The sequence below is a fragment of the Rana temporaria genome, chromosome 5 (genome assembly GCF_905171775.1).
Source record: "Rana temporaria chromosome 5, aRanTem1.1, whole genome shotgun sequence".
In the NCBI taxonomy this organism is placed as follows: Eukaryota; Metazoa; Chordata; class Amphibia; order Anura; family Ranidae; genus Rana; species Rana temporaria.
In genome coordinates this window covers 422,590,713-422,607,141 of record NC_053493.1, presented here as the reverse complement: position 1 = coordinate 422,607,141, position 16,429 = coordinate 422,590,713, and the positions used below count along the sequence as shown (strand labels likewise).

The following is a 16,429-nucleotide window of genomic DNA, read 5'->3' as shown; positions in this document are numbered from 1 at the left end:
TCTCTCTCTCTCTCTCTCTCTCTCTTATTATACATTGTATCTCTCTCTCTCTCTCTCTCTCTCTCTCTCTCTCTCTCTCTCTCTCTCTCTCTTATTATACATTGTATTTCTCTCTCAGACCCCGATGGATGTTACTTTGTGTCTCATCTCATCTCTGGCTTTGTTGACTCTCAGGAAGGAATTCTGAATTTCATTTCTTTATTCCCAGAATGAAAGCATAAAGAATATTGAGCAGAACCTGCAGCTGAGAGCATTGAGCAGTGGAGGGCGCCCCCTGCTGGGGGATTCTGGTATTTCATGCTTTATTTACAAAAGTCCCTGAAAATGAAAGCTGCCACCTGACTCCCTGATTAGTCCAGCAGTAGCAGTCCTCGTCACCCCGGTGATCTGCCAATATGGTTCCGGCGATCAGGATGGTTCCTGTTAAGACTGCGCAGGCGCAATCCTTACCGACGGAAATCTCCGAACCTCGGCCGGCATCCAGGGCGACGTGGAATTTGAGGAAAGTGGCCAGTCGGCCTCGCTCCGCTCGCTCGACCTCCTGGCTCTTTTTTTAACATCCTCCAATCCACGGGGATGTTAACCACTTGCCAACCTCCTCATGTAGATATACGTCAGCAGAATGGCACGGACAGGCACATGTACGTACCTGTACGTCCTCTGCTTGACGTGGGCGGGGGTCCAATCGGGGCCCCCCCCCCGGTACATGCGGCGGTCGGTAAGCCTCGGGGAGCGATCCGGGACGACGGCGCGGCTATTCGTTTATAGCCGCCCCGTCGCGATCGCTCCCCGGAGCTGAAGAACGGGGAGAGCCGTATGTAAACACGGCTTCCCCGTGCTTCACTATGGCGGAGCATCGATCGAGTGATCCCTTTTATAGGGAAGACACGATCGATGACGTCAGTCCTACAGCCACACCCCCCTACAGTTGTAAACACACACTAGGTGAACCCTAACTCCTACAGTGCCCCCTGTGGTTAACTCCCAAACTGCAACTGTCATTTTCACAATAAACAATGCAATTTAAATGCATTTTTTGCTGTGAAAATGACAATGGTCCCAAAAATGTGTCAAAATTGTCCGAAGTGTCCGCCATAATGTCACAGCCACGAAAAAAATCGCTGATCGCCGCCATTAGTAGTAAAAAAAATAAAAATGCAATAAAACTATCCCCTATTTTGTAAATGCTATAAATTTTGCGCAAACCAACCGATAAACGATTATTGCGATTACCAAAAATAGGTAGAAGAATACGTATTGGCCTAAACTGAGGAAAAAAAATGTTTTATATATGTTTTTGGGGGATATTTATTATAGCAAAAAGTTAAAAATATTGCATTTATTTCAAAATTGTTGCTCTATTTTTGTTTATAGCGCAAAAAATAAAAACCGCAGAGGTGATCAAATACCACCAAAAGAAAGCTCTATTTGTGGGGAAAAAAGGACGCCAATTTTGTTTGGGAGCCACGTCGCACGACCGCGCAATTGTCTGTTAAAGCAACGCAGTCCCGAACTGTAAAAACCCCTTGGGTCTTTAGGCAGCATATTGGTCCGGTCCTTAAGTGGTTAAGGAATGAGCCTGGATGCCGGCCGAGGTTCAGAGATTTCCGTCGGCAAGGATTGCGCCTGCAACAATACCGACAAGTCACCGGCACTGACACTGTTATTTCTGGCTGTGCCCACACTGGGGACATTCCCGCTCTCTGTGGGTCTCTTATGGTGACAGCGATGAGACATCTAACCTATCACAGTTGTCACCAGAACAGGAAATCTTCCAGTGGGGACACCCATTCCAGTGACAACTGTCTTAAAGCTCTTTTACAGGAGCGGCACTGTCTGAAAAGCAATCCGCGGTTGATCACTTTTTAGAGTAACGGTATTCAGGGAGCAGGGCCGCCATCAGGAATTATAGGGCCCCTTACACAGTTTCAGACATGGGCCCCTTGAGCATAGAAGCGGGGGGGGGGGGAATGCTGCTGTAGACTTCTGGGCCCCTTCCAAAAAAAAAGAAATAAAAAAAAATGGCCACCTCTGGGCCCTTTAATAAAAAAAATATATATATATATAAAAAAAAAAAAAAAGGGGGGGGGGTTGCCATCCAGGGCCCTGGGGACCTCTGGGCCCTTTAATAAAAACAAAAAAAATAAATCATTTTTTTTTTTATAAAAAAAAATTATTTAAAAAGGGGGGTTGTCATCCGGGCCCTTGGGGACCTCTGGGCCCCTTACAGGTGTACTGCCTGTACCCCCTAATGGCGGCCCTGTCAGGGGGGTGATACTGCAGTTCCTGAATGCCTGTTTTTTTTTTAGGCAAAGGTAGATCATGCGGACTGATTACGGCTGGGCAGTCAGAAGTTGGTGAAACGCATGGCAATGTACCCGCTCTATTGCATTGCAGTGCCATTCATTGTAAACATACCATGCATTGTGGTGCACGTCATTGCCAAGGGGACAGACAAGGCTGGGGAAGGGGCGGACCAGGCTGGGGAGGGGGCGGACCAGGCTGGAGAGGGGGTGGACCAGGCTGGGGAGGGGGCAGACCAGGCTGGGGAGGGGGCGGACCAGGCTGGGGAGGGGGCGGACCAGGCTGGGGAGGGGGTGAGCCAGGCTGGCTTTGGCTCTCAGCCACACACTGAAAGGTGGAACCAGCTGTCAATCAGGCAGCTGGGAGGATCCCGACAAAATGGTCAGGATCCTTCCAGCGCCTGGAATGGCTCTGTGACGTCAGCTGACAACTGGCTTTAGCTGAGATCACAGGAGAGCGGAGAGCAGTGACTGTCAGTCATCGCTCTCCACTCTGCCCCTTCAGCACTCACTGGAGCACCAGGCTGGGGAGGGGGTGGGCCAGGTTGGGGAGGGTTCAGGCCAGGCTGGGGAGGGAGTGGACCAGGCTGAGGAGGGGGCGGCCAAGGCTGGGGAGGGGGCAGACCAGGCTGGGGAGGGAGAAGACCAGGCTGAGGAGGGGGCGGGCAAGGCTGGGGAGGGAGCGGGCTGGCTTTGGCTCTCAGCCACACACTGAAAGGTGGAGCCAGCTGTCAATCAGCCAGGTGGGAGGACCCCGACAAAATGGTCAGGATCCTTCCAGCGCCTGGAATGGCTCTGTGACGTCAGCTGACAACTGGCTTTAGCCGAGATCACAGGAGAACAGAGCAGTGACTGTCAGTCATCGCTCTCCACTGTCAGTCATCGCTTTCCACTCTGCCCCTCCAGCACTCACTGGAGCACCAGGCTGGGGAGGGGGTGGGCCAGGTTGGGGAGGGGGCAGGCCAGGCTGGGGAGGGAGTGGACCGGGCTGAGGAGGGGGCGGCCAAGGCTGGGGAGGGGGCAGGCCAGGCTGGGGAGGGGGCAGGCCAGGCTTGGAAGGGGGTGGGCCAGGCTGAGGAGGGGGTTACCAAGGCTGGAGAGGGGGCGGACCAGGCTGAGAAGGGTGCGGCCAAGGCTGGGGAGGGGGTGAGCCAGGTTGGGGAGGGGGTGAGCCAGGCTGGGGAGGGGGTGGGCCAGGTTGAGGAGGGGGCAGGCCAGGCTGGGGAGGGAGTGGACCGGGCTGAGGAGGGGACGGCCAAGGCTGGGGAGGGGGCAGGCCAGGCTGGGAAGGGGGTGGGCCAGGCTGAGGAGGGGGTTACCAAGGCTGGAGAGTGGGCGGACCAGGCTGAGGAGGGTGCGGCCAAGGCTGGGGAGGGGGTGAGCCAGGTTGGGGAGGGGGTGAGCCAGGCTGGGGAGGGGGTGAGCCAGGCTGGCTTTGGCTCTCAGCCACACACTGAAAGGTGGAGCCAGCTGTCAATCAGGCAGCTGGGAGGATCCCGACAAAAATGGTCAGGATCCTTCCAGCGCCTGGAATGGCTCTGTGATGTCAGCTGACAACTGGCTTTAGCTGAGATCACAGGAGAGCGGAGAGCAGTGACTGTCAGTCATCGCTCTCCACTCTGCCCCTCCAGCACTCACTGGAGCACCAGGCTGGTGAGGGGGTGGGCCAGGTTTGGGAGGGGGCAGGCCAGGCTGGGGAGGGAGTGGACCAGGCTGAGGAGGGGGCGGCCAAAGCTGGGGAGGGGGCAGGCCAGGCTGGGGAGGGGGCGGGCCAGGCTGAGGAGTGGGCGACCAAGGCTGGAGAGGGGGCAGACCAGGCTGGGGAGGGAGAGGACCAGGCTCTCTGACTTCAGCTGACAGCGGGCATTAGCTGGGGTCACAGGAGAGCAAAAGTAAGGGCACCCTATGTGAGAAGTGGGACCAAAAAAAATTCCCTATACTTCTCTTTTAAGTGTGAAATGCGCCGTTTAGGAGATATTAAGAGTACATGCTCCCGGTGACATCACTAGCGCATGCACTGTGAAGGAGCGCCACCCTCAGGGCCCTGTGCCGTGAATGGCGGCTCCCGTACGCACGCGCGGGAGTAACATCATCGTGGCTCCGGCCAATCACACAGCCGGAGTACGCAAACCTAGACGCAAGACAGGTGAAGATGAGCGTGCCTGCATCGCTGACATTGCAGCCTTGGAGGAGCTTCATTTTAAAGGTAAGATAAACATAATGTGCTAGTATACGATGCATACTAGCACATTATGACATTACCTTGTAGGTACAAAAAAAAAGGTCCAGCGATATACAACTGCTTTAATGGACAGGATGACCCGTTTTTTAATATTAATTCATTGTATTATTGTTATTATTATTTATTGGTAGTAGTAATGGGTAGAGGTAGTATTATTACGCAATCATTTATTATTAATATTACTAGCAGGATTAGTTAAATACATTTATTGTTATGATTATTATTAGTAGCATTAAGTAGTACTAAAAGATGTAGTAGTGGCATCTGTATATTATTCATAGTAGTAGTCATACCTTTAGCATTAATTTAGTATTCATTCGTTTTCTATTATTCATAGTAGAAGTATTCATTTGTTATTTGTAGTAGTATTCATGTAGTAGTAACAGTAGTAGATGTAAAAATGTATTATTCGTAGTAGTATTCATTTTGTAGTTGTAGCAGTAGTATTAGTATTTAGTACCAGTGGTAGAATTAGTACTTATTATTATTATTATTATTATTATTATTATTATTATTATTATTGTTATTATTAGCAGTAGTGGTAGTATTAATATTTAATATTATTATTATTAGTATTTGTATTTATTTGTATTTATTATTATTATTATTATTATTATTATTATTATTATTATTATTAATAATAGTAGTAGTATTTAGTAATAGTGGTAGTATTAGTAATTATTATATATTATATTATTATTATTATTATTATTATTATTACTATTACTATTATTATATTATTATTATTATTATTATTATTATTATTATTATTATTATTATTAATAGTAGTAGTAGTATTACTAGTGGTAGTATTAGTACTTATTATTATTAGTAGTGGTAATATTAGTATTTAATATTATTATTATTATTTGTATTTATTATTAGTAGTAGTATTTAGTACTAGTGGTAGCATTATTACCTATTATTAGCAGAAGCAGCAGCAGTAGTAGTAGTTCTATTTAATATTATTAGTTATAGTTTGTATTATTATTATTATTATTATTATTATTATTATTACTATTTGTATTCTTATTTTTACTAGTATTAGCAGTAGTAGTATTATTTTATACTAGTGATATTATTAGTATTTAATATTAATATTACTTGTATTTATTAATATTAGTAGTAGTAGTAGCAGTATTTAGAACTAGTGGTAGTATAAGTACCTAATATTATTAGCAGTAGTGGTAGTATTAGTATTTAATATTATTATTATTATTGGGAATTATTATTATTATTATTATTAGTAGCAGTAGTAGTATTTGGTACTAGTGGTAGTATTATTACTTATTATTATCAGTAGTAGTATTTGTATTTAATATTATTAATATTACTAGCAGGATTAGTTCAATACATTTATTGTTATGATTATTATTACATTTAATATTATTATTATTTTTATTTATTATTATTATAATTATTATTATTATTATTATTATTATTAGTAGTAGTAGTAGTAGTAGTAGTAGTAGTATTTAGTGCTAGTGATAGTATTATTACTTATTATTATCAGTAGTAGTATTTGTATTTAATATTATTAGTTATAGATTTTATTAATATTATTATTATTATTATTATTATTACTACTATTTGTATTTTTATTATTAGTAGTAGTAGTATTTTATACTAGTGGTAGTAAAAGTATTTAATATTATTATTATTTGTATTTATTATTATTAGTAGTAGTAGTAGAAATAGCAGTATTTAGTACTAGTGGTAGTATCATTACGTATTATTATTAGAAGCAGCAGTAGTAGTTATAGTAGTAGTATTTATTATTATTATTATTAATAGTAGTAGTATTTAGTGGTAGTTTTGGTACTTATTATTATTATTATTATTATTAGCAGTAATATTAGTATTTATTATTATTATTATTATTATTATTATTATTATTATTATTATTATTAGCAGTAATATTAGTATTTATTATTATTATTATTATTATTATTATTATTATTATTATTATTATTATTATTATTATTATCAGTAATATTAGTATTTAATAATATTATTATTCGTTTTTTTACTATTTTTATCATCATCACGGAAGGTCACTATGATGTCACAGTAGGCCATGCGGAGACCCCGCCTGTTTCTGGGCTCTGCACAGAGAATGACTTACATTGGCGCTCTCTCGGGTGAAGACGTACATTTCGGGGTCTCTGCCCAGACCGGAGGAGCTCAGTAAAGACTCCGGAGCCCCCAGTAGCAGCTGGAAGACAAAGACATGAGATCAGCACAGAGCAGAAACGTACTTCACTACTGTCTATGTTGTAGACACAACCCCCTCCATAAACCACTGTCCATCTTCTATATCTCAGATCACAATCTATCAATTCCACTAAATACCAGCGAATTCTGAATATCTGAGACGGTCAGAGACTGCAGACATGATACAGGAGACGGTCAGAGACTGCAGACATGATACAGGAGACGGTCAGAGACTGCAGACGTACTACAGGACATGGTCAGAGACTGCAGACGTACTACAGGACATGGTCAGAGACTGCAGACATAGTACAGGAGACGGTCAGAGACTGCAGACGTACTACAGGAGACAGTTAGAGACTGCAGACGTAGTACAGGAGACTGTCAGTGACTGCAGACGTAGTACAGGAGATGATCAGAGACTGCAGACGTAGTACAGGAGACAGTCAGAGACTGCAGACGTGGTACAGGAGATGGTCAGAGACTGCAGACGTAGTACAGGAGACGGTTAGAGACTGCAGACGTAGTACAGGAGACAGTCAGAGACTGCAGACGTGGTACAGGAGATGGTCAGAGACTGCAGACATAGTACAGGAGATGGTCAGAGACTGCAGACATAGTACAGGAGACGGTCAGAGACTGCAGACATAATACAGGAGATGGTCAGGGACTGCAGACATGGTACAGGAGTAGGTCAGAGACTGCAGACATGGTACAGGAGATGGTCAGAGACTGCAGACATAATACAAGAGAAGTTCAGAGACTGCAGACATAGTACAGGAGATGGTCAGAGACTGCAGACATCGTACAAGAAATGGTCAGAGACTGCAGACATAGTACAGGAGATGGTCAGAAACTGCAGATGTAGTACAGGAGATGGGCAGACATAATACAGGAGATGGTCAACGACTGCAGACTTAGTACAGAAGACGGTCAGAGACTGCAGACATGGTACAGAAGACGGTCAGAGACTGCAGATGTGGTACAGGAGACGGTCAGAGACTGCAGACGTAGTACAGGAGAGGGTCAGAGACTGCAGACGTAGTATAGGAGATGGTCAGGGACTGCAGACATGGTACAGGAGATGATCAGAGACTGCAGATATAGTACAGGAGATGATCAGAGACTGCAAACATAATACAGGAGATGATCAGAGACTGCAAACATAATACAGGAGATGGTCAGAGACTGCAGACATAATACAGGAGACGGTCAGAGACTGCAGACATAAAACAGGAGATGGTCAGAGACTGCAGACATAGTAGAGGAGACGGTCAGAGACTGCAGACATAGTAGAGGAGACGGTCAGAGACTGCAGACTTAGTACAGGAGACGGTCAGAGACTGCAGACTTAGTACAGGAGATGGTCAGAGACTGCAGACATAAAACAGGAGATGGTCAGAGACTGCAGACATAGTACAGGAGGCGGTCAGAGACTCTCTCTTACCTGGTAGAATGAATGGAAGTTTCTCTCTCCCGGCTGCTGCTTGAGGACCCGAGACTGGAATAAGAGAAGAATTATGAGACGTCATGCGGCCAGCAATGTGCGATGGGGCCGTTCCACCCACCGACACTCCCAGTAGAGGAGAAGTAAAGGGCAGAGGAGCTGGGCCAGCACAGACTGTAATCTAACACTCCCAGAAGAGGAGAAGGAAAGGGCAGAGGAGCTGGGCCAGCACAGACAGTAATCTAACACTCCCAGAAGAGGAGAAGGAAAGGACAGAGTAGCTGGGCCAGCTACTCTTAGGTGATCTGACACGTTTTCCTACAAAAAACGCACTCAACTCACTCTCCCTTTATCACCTCAAAAAGCGAAAAACGCTCAGCAAAAAAAAATAACGGCGTTAAAGTCAATTCACTAAAGGAAAAAAAATAAAAATAAATGCGGTAAATAAGACGTGGTCCTGGCAATACGATAGGTAAAGTCTGTCATTTATTTCAGCTGGTTGTCAAGGAGCCGGCACCCGCCAGTGTCCTTAGCAACCAGCCAGTAAAGCCATGTTGACAGCAAAATGTAAACTAATGAATTGCCAACATTTAAAAAAAAAAAAAAAAACAGCTTTGGGGTCCACCCCCCCCCCCAATCCACACCAGGCCCTTCGGGTCTGGTATGGATTTTAAGGGGAACCCCATGCCAAAAAAAAAAAAATAGCCCCAAAATCCACACCAGACCTTTACTCAAGTATGCAGTATGCAGGCCAGAAAAAATGGGAGGGGACAAGTGAGCGCTCCCCCCTTCCTAAACCTTACCAGGCCACGTGCCCTCAACATGGGGGAGGCATGCTGGGTCGATGACATCATAAGGGGGCGGGGTCATCCGGTGACATCATCTGGTGGCTCTGCCCCTTTGATTATTTAGGGGCAGAGCTGTCTTTCAGCAGGAGCCAAGCATCAGTGCAGGTTTATTTTATTTCTTTTCCGTTCAGATCCGCGGCCGTCGTTCATCGCGATTGACGCTGGATTTTTTTTTAGAATTTTCAAATTTTTGAATTCCAAATTGCGAATTCGGAAATTCTGAATTTCGGAAATGCGTAAATGTGTAATTTCCGAAATTTGAAATTTCTGAAATGTGAAACTTCCGAAATTTGAAACATCCGGGCCCGGATTCAGAAAGAATGGCGTAACTTTCGGCGGGCGAAAGAAAGAACTTGCGCCCTAAGTTACGGCGGCGTAGCGTAAATGGCCCGCCTAATTCAAATTATCAAGGCAGCGGGCGTGTTGTATTACAATGAGCCGTGACCCCATGTAAACGAGGGGCCGAACGAACGGCGCATGCGCCGTCCATGGACGTATCCCAGTGCGCATGCTCAAAATCACGTCAGGGCTAGAATGCCTAAGATACGACGAACACTGCCTACGACGTAAACGTAACTTACGCACAGCCCTATTCACGTACGACTTACGTAAACGACGTAAATTTCGACGGTCGTTCCGACGTCCATACCTTAACATGACTTACCCCTGCTTTATGAGGGGTAAAGTTCCGCCAGTTGTACGCCTTACGTAAACAGCGTATGTTAATACGCCGGGCGCAAGTACGTTCGTGAATCGGCGTATCTAGGTCATTTGCATATTTATAATGGGAACGCCGAATGCGTCTGGCGTAACTATGAGCCCACAATACGCCGGCGTAGGCAAGTTACGTCGGACAGCTGAAGCCATGTTTTTGGACGTATCTCGCTTTGTGAATCGGCGCAAAGATGCAACGGCGCACATTTGAAATTACGGCAAAGTAAATGCTTTCTGAATCTGGCCCCTGAAATTTTAAATCTCGGTAATTCCAATTTCCGAAAAAAAGCAAAAATATGTATGAAACGAAAACTAACACATTTTTCGGCAGTGCACATATCTACTGGCAATCCCTTTGTTTTTTTATTCTGCTGTCAGCAGGGGAACCCGTCCCCAGGGCCGCCATCAGGGGGGTACATTTGCTTCAACGTGAACGTAAATGGCGTCCAGCGCCATTCACGATTCACTTAGGCAAACAACGTAATTTTCAAACATCGCGACGCGGGAACGACGGGTATACGTAGCATTGGCTGCCCCTGCTAATAGCATGAGCAGCCTTACGCGGAACCCGACGAACGCAAACGACGTAAAATGCGTACGGCGGGCGCGTAGGGTTGTGAATCGGCGTGAGTATGCAATTTGCATACTCTACGCTGACCACTACGGGAACGGCACCTAGCGGCCATCGTAAGAATGCAGCCTACGATACGACGGCATAAGAGACTTATGCCACGCATATCTTAGGCTGCAATGGGCGTATCGACCTTTCTGAATCAGGAGCAGTCGATACGCCGGCGCAACTAAGCAATTGCGCTGCGTAACTATGGTTACGCAGACGCAATTGCTTACTGAATCCACCCCTGAACACCTGAAGCCGAATTAGACGAAACTTTAGCGAGGGTGAAATTAGTCATTTGGAAGTTCAATGAAGTTCAGGGAAAGCCCTAGAGGGGGCGTGCCTGGCACGGGAGGTAAGGGAACCCCTCTGTACGGTTTGGCTCACCTTTTCCAGCAGGTAATTGTTGATGTGTCCTCCCGTTGGGTCCCCCTTGAAGTCAAAGTTGATGTCCATGTATTTGCCGAATCTACTGGAGTTGTCGTTCCGGTTGGTTTTGGCGTTTCCGAAAGCTTCGAGGACGCAGTTGGATTTCAAGAGCACGTTCTTCACTCTGGAGAGGATTGGTAATATGGTTAAGGGTGGTACCAAGCAGGCTTCTTCTATCTGGGTCTGAACTGGTGAAGTGAAATGATGGAAGTTCTTGAGGTGCTCGGAGGACAACCTCCTAGGAGTGTCCAGCTCAGTGGCGGTGCGTCCCTAGAGGATGCAGTTGGATTTCAAGAGAACGTTCTTCACCCTGGAGAGGATTGGTGAAATGGTTAAGGGTGGTACCAAGCACCGGTTCTATCTGGGTCTGAACCGGTGAAGATAACCAATGATGGAAGTTCTTGAGGTGCTCGGAGGACAACCTCCTAGGAGCGTCCAGCTCAGTGGTGGTGCGTCCATAGTGGGCGCAGTTGGATTTCAAGAGAACGTTCTTCACCCTGGAGAGGATTGGTAATATGGTTAAGGGTGGTACCAAGCACCGGTTCTATCTGGGTCTGAACCGGGGAAGTGAAATGATGGAAGTTCTTGAGGTGCTTGGAGGACAACCTCCTAGGAGTGTCCAGCTCAGTGGCGGTGCGTCTATAGAGGGCGCAGGAGCGCCGCCCCCTCTCTCCTGTTCCCGTCAATCACCAATAGATAGATCCATGCATTGCATGAATCTATCTATTGTCGCCGCTGCCGCGACCTATTCAGGTGTCCAGCCCCTTGTCGGGCACCGGGCATCTGAATTACAGCGGTCGGGTGTTTCTGGAAGTGCCTGATTAGTGCCGTGGGCTCTCATAGGCTTCTTAATTGGTAAACAAAAGGCGCAATGCTCTGTGTTCGCTGTTTACACAGTGTTGTGTGTTAGGAAAGCAAATAAATCGCTTTCCTAACACTGACCCGCCTCTCAGCCAATCAGGTGCACCAGGGTCTGGTTACCTGTCACCTGACAGGCTGAAGCGACAGGCGCTGTGATTGGACGCCTATCAGGCATCCAATCATAGCAGAAGAGGACAGGAGAAGACATCAAGGACTCGGAGAGAGCCTGGAGGACATCGCCGTGACCCGAGACAGGTAAGGGCCGGGCAGGATGGGCACACTGGCAGCATTTGATGGTTACAGTGGCGGCAATCTATGGGTACAGTGGCTGCGCTTGATGGGACAGTGACAGCGTTTAATGGGCACAGTGGTGGCAATTCATGGGTACAGTGGTGGCAATTCATGGGTACAGTGTCTGCGTTTGATGGCACAGTGTCTGCGTTTGATGGACACAGTGGCTGTATTTGATGGGCACAGTGGCTGCGTTTGATGGGCACAGTGGCTACGCTTGATGGACACAGTGGCTGTGTTTCATGGGCACAGTGGCTGCGTTTGATGGGCACAGTGGCTATGCTTGATGGCACAATGACAGTGTTTAATGGGCACAGTGGTGGCAATTTATGTGGAAAGTGGCTGGGTTTGATGGCACAGTGGCCTGGCTTGATGGGCACAGTGGCTGCGTTTGATGGCACAGTGGCTGAACTTGATGGCACAGTGGCGGCAATTTATGGGTACAGTGGCTGCGCTTGATGGCACAGTGGCTGCACTTGATGGGCACAGTGGCTGTGTTTAATGGGCACAGTGGTGGTAATTTATGGGTACAGTGACTGCACTTGATGGGCACAGTGGTGGCAGTTTATGGGTAGAGTGGCTGCACTTGATGGGCACCGTGGCAGCATTTAATGGGCACATTGGTGACAATTTATGGGTACGGTGGCTGCGTTTGATGGGCACAGTAGCGGCAAGTGATGGGGAAAACTGGCGGCAATTGATGGGGCACACTGGCAGCAATTGATGGTTACAGTAGCTGCGTTTGATGGCACAGTGATGGCAATTTATAGGTACAGTGGCTGCTCTTGATAGGCACATTGGCTGCGCTTGATAGCACAGTGGCAGCGTTTGATGGGCAAAGTGGTGGCAATTGATGGGCACAGTGGCTGAATTTGATGGTACAGTGGCTGCATTTGATGGGCACAGTGGCTGCGTTTGATGGCACAGTGGCTGTGCTTGATGGGCACAGTGGTGGCAATGTATGGGTACAGGGGCTGCGCTTGATGGGCAAAGTGGCGGCAGTTCATGGGTACAGTGGCTGTGCTTGATGGCACAGTGGCTGCGCTTGATGGGCAGAGTGGCTGCGCTTGGTGGGCAGAGTGGCAGCATTTAATGGGCACAGTGGTGGCAAATTATGGGTACAGTGGCTGCACTTGATGGGCACAGTGGCTGCATTTAATGGGCAAAGTAGCTGCATTTGATGGCACAGTGGCTGCCTTTGATGGGCACAGTGGCTGCGTTTGATGGCACAGTGGCTGCCTTTGATGGGCACAGTGGCTGCAATTGATGTTTTTTTTTCAGTTTGTTTGCGCCCCCTCAAAAATTTTGACCACCAGCCGCCACTGGTCAGCTTAAAGTGAACCTGTACTTCGCCCATAATGGGCAACGCCTTGGTGGCAGGGAGCTCCGTTGAGTTGCCTTCGCTAATTTGGTAAGGAAACAATTTCAGTCAACAACATTTTTACAACACGACTTTTCTCTTTCCCAGAATAGGACGTCAGATTTCAGCATCTAGCAGGGTCTGAGGGTGGCTACAGACGTCAGGATCAGAGGAGCTCCCGTAGTCCAGCCCCAAGCCACTACAGTTCCGTGTCTATGAGAACCTCTAGACTCATGTTGGTAAGAGTTAGGGGTGTATTTATTAAACAATTGCAGAGCTATTCATCCACCGAAACTGCGCTACCTTCGTTCTGCGCGAATGGAGGCAAAAATCGAATGTTTTTAGCAGTGGCGGCTGGTGCTCAAATTTTTTTTTGGGGGGGGCGCAACATCAATTGCAGCCTCACTGTGCCCATCAAACGCAGCTACTGTGCCTATCAATTGCCACCACTGTGCCCATCAAACGCAGCCACTGTGCCTATCAATTGCCACCACTGTGCCCATCAAACGCAGCCACTGTGCCTATCAATTGCCGCCACTGTGCCCATCAAACGCAGCCACTGTGCCTATCAATTGTCACCACTGTGCCCATCTAACGCAAGCTACTGTGCCCATCTTTTGCCGCCACTGTGCCCATCAAACGCAGCCACTGTACCTATCAATTGTCGCCACTGTGCCATCAATTGTCGCCACTGTGCCCATCAATTGTCGCCACTGTGCCATCAATTGTCGCCACTGTGCCCATCAATTGTCGCAACTGTGCCAGGCCAGCAATTGTCGCAACTGTGCCATGCCATCAATTGTCACCACTGTGCCATCAATTGTCGCCACTGTGCCATCAAACGCAGCCACTGTGTCATGCCATCAAACGCAGCCACTGTGCCATGCCATCAATTGTCGCCACTGTGCCCATGAATTGTACTGTGCCATCAATTGTCGCCACTGTGCCCATCAATTGTCGCAACTGTGCCAGGCCAGCAATTGTCGCAACTGTGCCATGCCATCAATTGTTACCACTGTGCCATCAATTGTCGCCACTGTGCCATCAAACGCAGCCACTGTGCCATGCCATCAATTGTCGCCACTGTGCCCATGAATTGTCGCCACTATGCCATCAATTGTCGCCACTGTGCCCATGAATTGTCGCCACTAAGCTATGTCGCCACTATGCCATCAATTGTCGCCACTATGCCATCAATTGTCGCCACTGTGCCCATCAATTGTCACCACTGTGCCATCAATTATCGCCACTGTGCCCATCAATTGTCGCCACTATGCCCATCAATTGTCGCCACTATGCCATCAATTGCCGCCACTGTGCCCATCAATTGTCGCCACTGTGCCCATCAATTGCCGCCAGTTTGCCCCCTCAAAAATCGCCAGATTCTTTCCTCCCCCCCCCTGCCCCCCCGTCGCCCACCACTTACCTTTCTCGTGTCAGCCATCCTCCCTCCACACTCCCTCAATGTCTTCTCCCGAGTCCCGCCCTCGATGTCGCTTCAGCCAATCGGGTTACTGGTAACCAGACCCGGTGAAACCTGATTGGCTGAGACGCGTGTCAGTGTAACCCAGGGAACGCACAGGATTTGGAAGCGATTAGTTTTATATATAGTACAGATATAGAGAAACATTTTCAAAAGACAAAACTTCAGACGATTGAAGTAAATCTGATAAAGATCTGAAGTAAAAGCTCGTAGTCTGGAGGTGTAAAATCTTTTGAAATGAATAAAGGAAACATTTTGGTCCACCAAATAGTGCACATGATGACGAAGAGGCATGCAAGTATTAGAAATGAGTTGTGTGGTTACCCTCAGTGAGGAGGATGGGGGCTGCTGTACAAATGACTCAAGTATCAGGGACGGCTCTGACTGTCACATCTGAGTCATTACTTTGTAGCCGGCTGAAGTCATCCAATGGTAGTCTGTGTTTCCTTTCAGTATCATATATGGTAGTCATTTCCTAAGACGTATATCATACTTGTGAAAACAATTTCTCTTCTTTCATTTCTCTCTGAAGAGTTTGGGACTTTTCTGTCTTGACAATACATTATTATTGGTTGGCCTCCCTGGACATTAGTCCCTAAGCTATGACCAAGACCTATCTACCTTGACATGACGGTCAATATCTACTGTATCTACCTTGACATGATGGTCAAAACCTATCTACCCTTGACATGATGGCCAAGATCTATCTACCTTGACATGATGGTGAAGACCTATCTGCCTTGACATGATCACCAAGATCTGTCTACCTTTATGTGATGGCAAAAATGTATCTACCTTGACATGATGGCCAAGATCTATCTATCTATTTTGACATGATGGCCAAGATCTATCTACCTAGACATGATCACCAAGATCTATCTACCTTGGCATGGTGGCCAAGATCTATCTATATTGACGGAATGGCCAAGACCTATTGTATCTATGAATGACACCTCCCCAGCTGGGTTATTTTAGGGCAGTCTCTCCTCTACTTCCTCTCCAGTCTTCAGTAAAGGGAAATATTGATAGTTGGTTTTGTCCCATGTCCAGTCCCCCTCCATCACTTTTAAGACAGTAAAATGTTCTCTATAATGAAGGTCATAATTTGAGATGTTCCAAGGCAACATAGATTTCTTCTTGATCTTGTGCTATGAATGGAAGAGAGCCTGGCCAGGTCACTTCCGTCATTCACCAAAATATAATATGATGGTCCTAATTCAAGTTTTCCTGACGCATTCATGGCAGCACACACTGGGTTGTGACTCCGCCCCCACAACCTGACAGGATTGGTTAGCTATAAATTTGAAGGGGAGACGCCCCGCACCATTCTCTTTTTTTATCCTCACCTGACAGATTGGACGAACAAGCAAGAAGCATGCCTCTTACCGCAGATCGCCCCAGCAGGTTCAGCCTCTCCTGTTTGGAAGTCCCTCCTGTACAGTCTCTAAATGAGCTTTATGGTGGGAACCCCCGTTCTGGTGGTCTCAGGGGCTCTGGAATTATACTGGCATCTGTAGCAAGCTTTAAAGAAGCTTCAAATCTCGCAGTGGCCCCCACTTTCGCTCTGTCTTTCCTTCCAGTGCAGTGTGTGCTTCCACAAAGGTATTTGTATCATTACATTTGC

The 16,429-nt window shown here is 47.0% G+C and overlaps 1 protein-coding gene across 1 annotated transcript in view; it reads right to left on the bottom strand.

The window, feature by feature from the left end:
• Positions 1 to 16,429, bottom strand: part of LOC120941702 (unconventional myosin-Ig-like) — a 179,130-nt gene that overhangs the window by 144,487 nt on the left and 18,214 nt on the right. The window contains exons 4-6 of the mRNA XM_040355291.1: positions 10,769 to 10,934; positions 8,204 to 8,257; positions 6,671 to 6,760 (exon numbers count right to left, since the gene is read on the bottom strand). Of these exons, the coding sequence (XP_040211225.1) occupies positions 6,671 to 6,760; positions 8,204 to 8,257; positions 10,769 to 10,934 (310 nt within the window). The remainder of the gene's footprint in view (positions 1 to 6,670; positions 6,761 to 8,203; positions 8,258 to 10,768; positions 10,935 to 16,429) is intronic.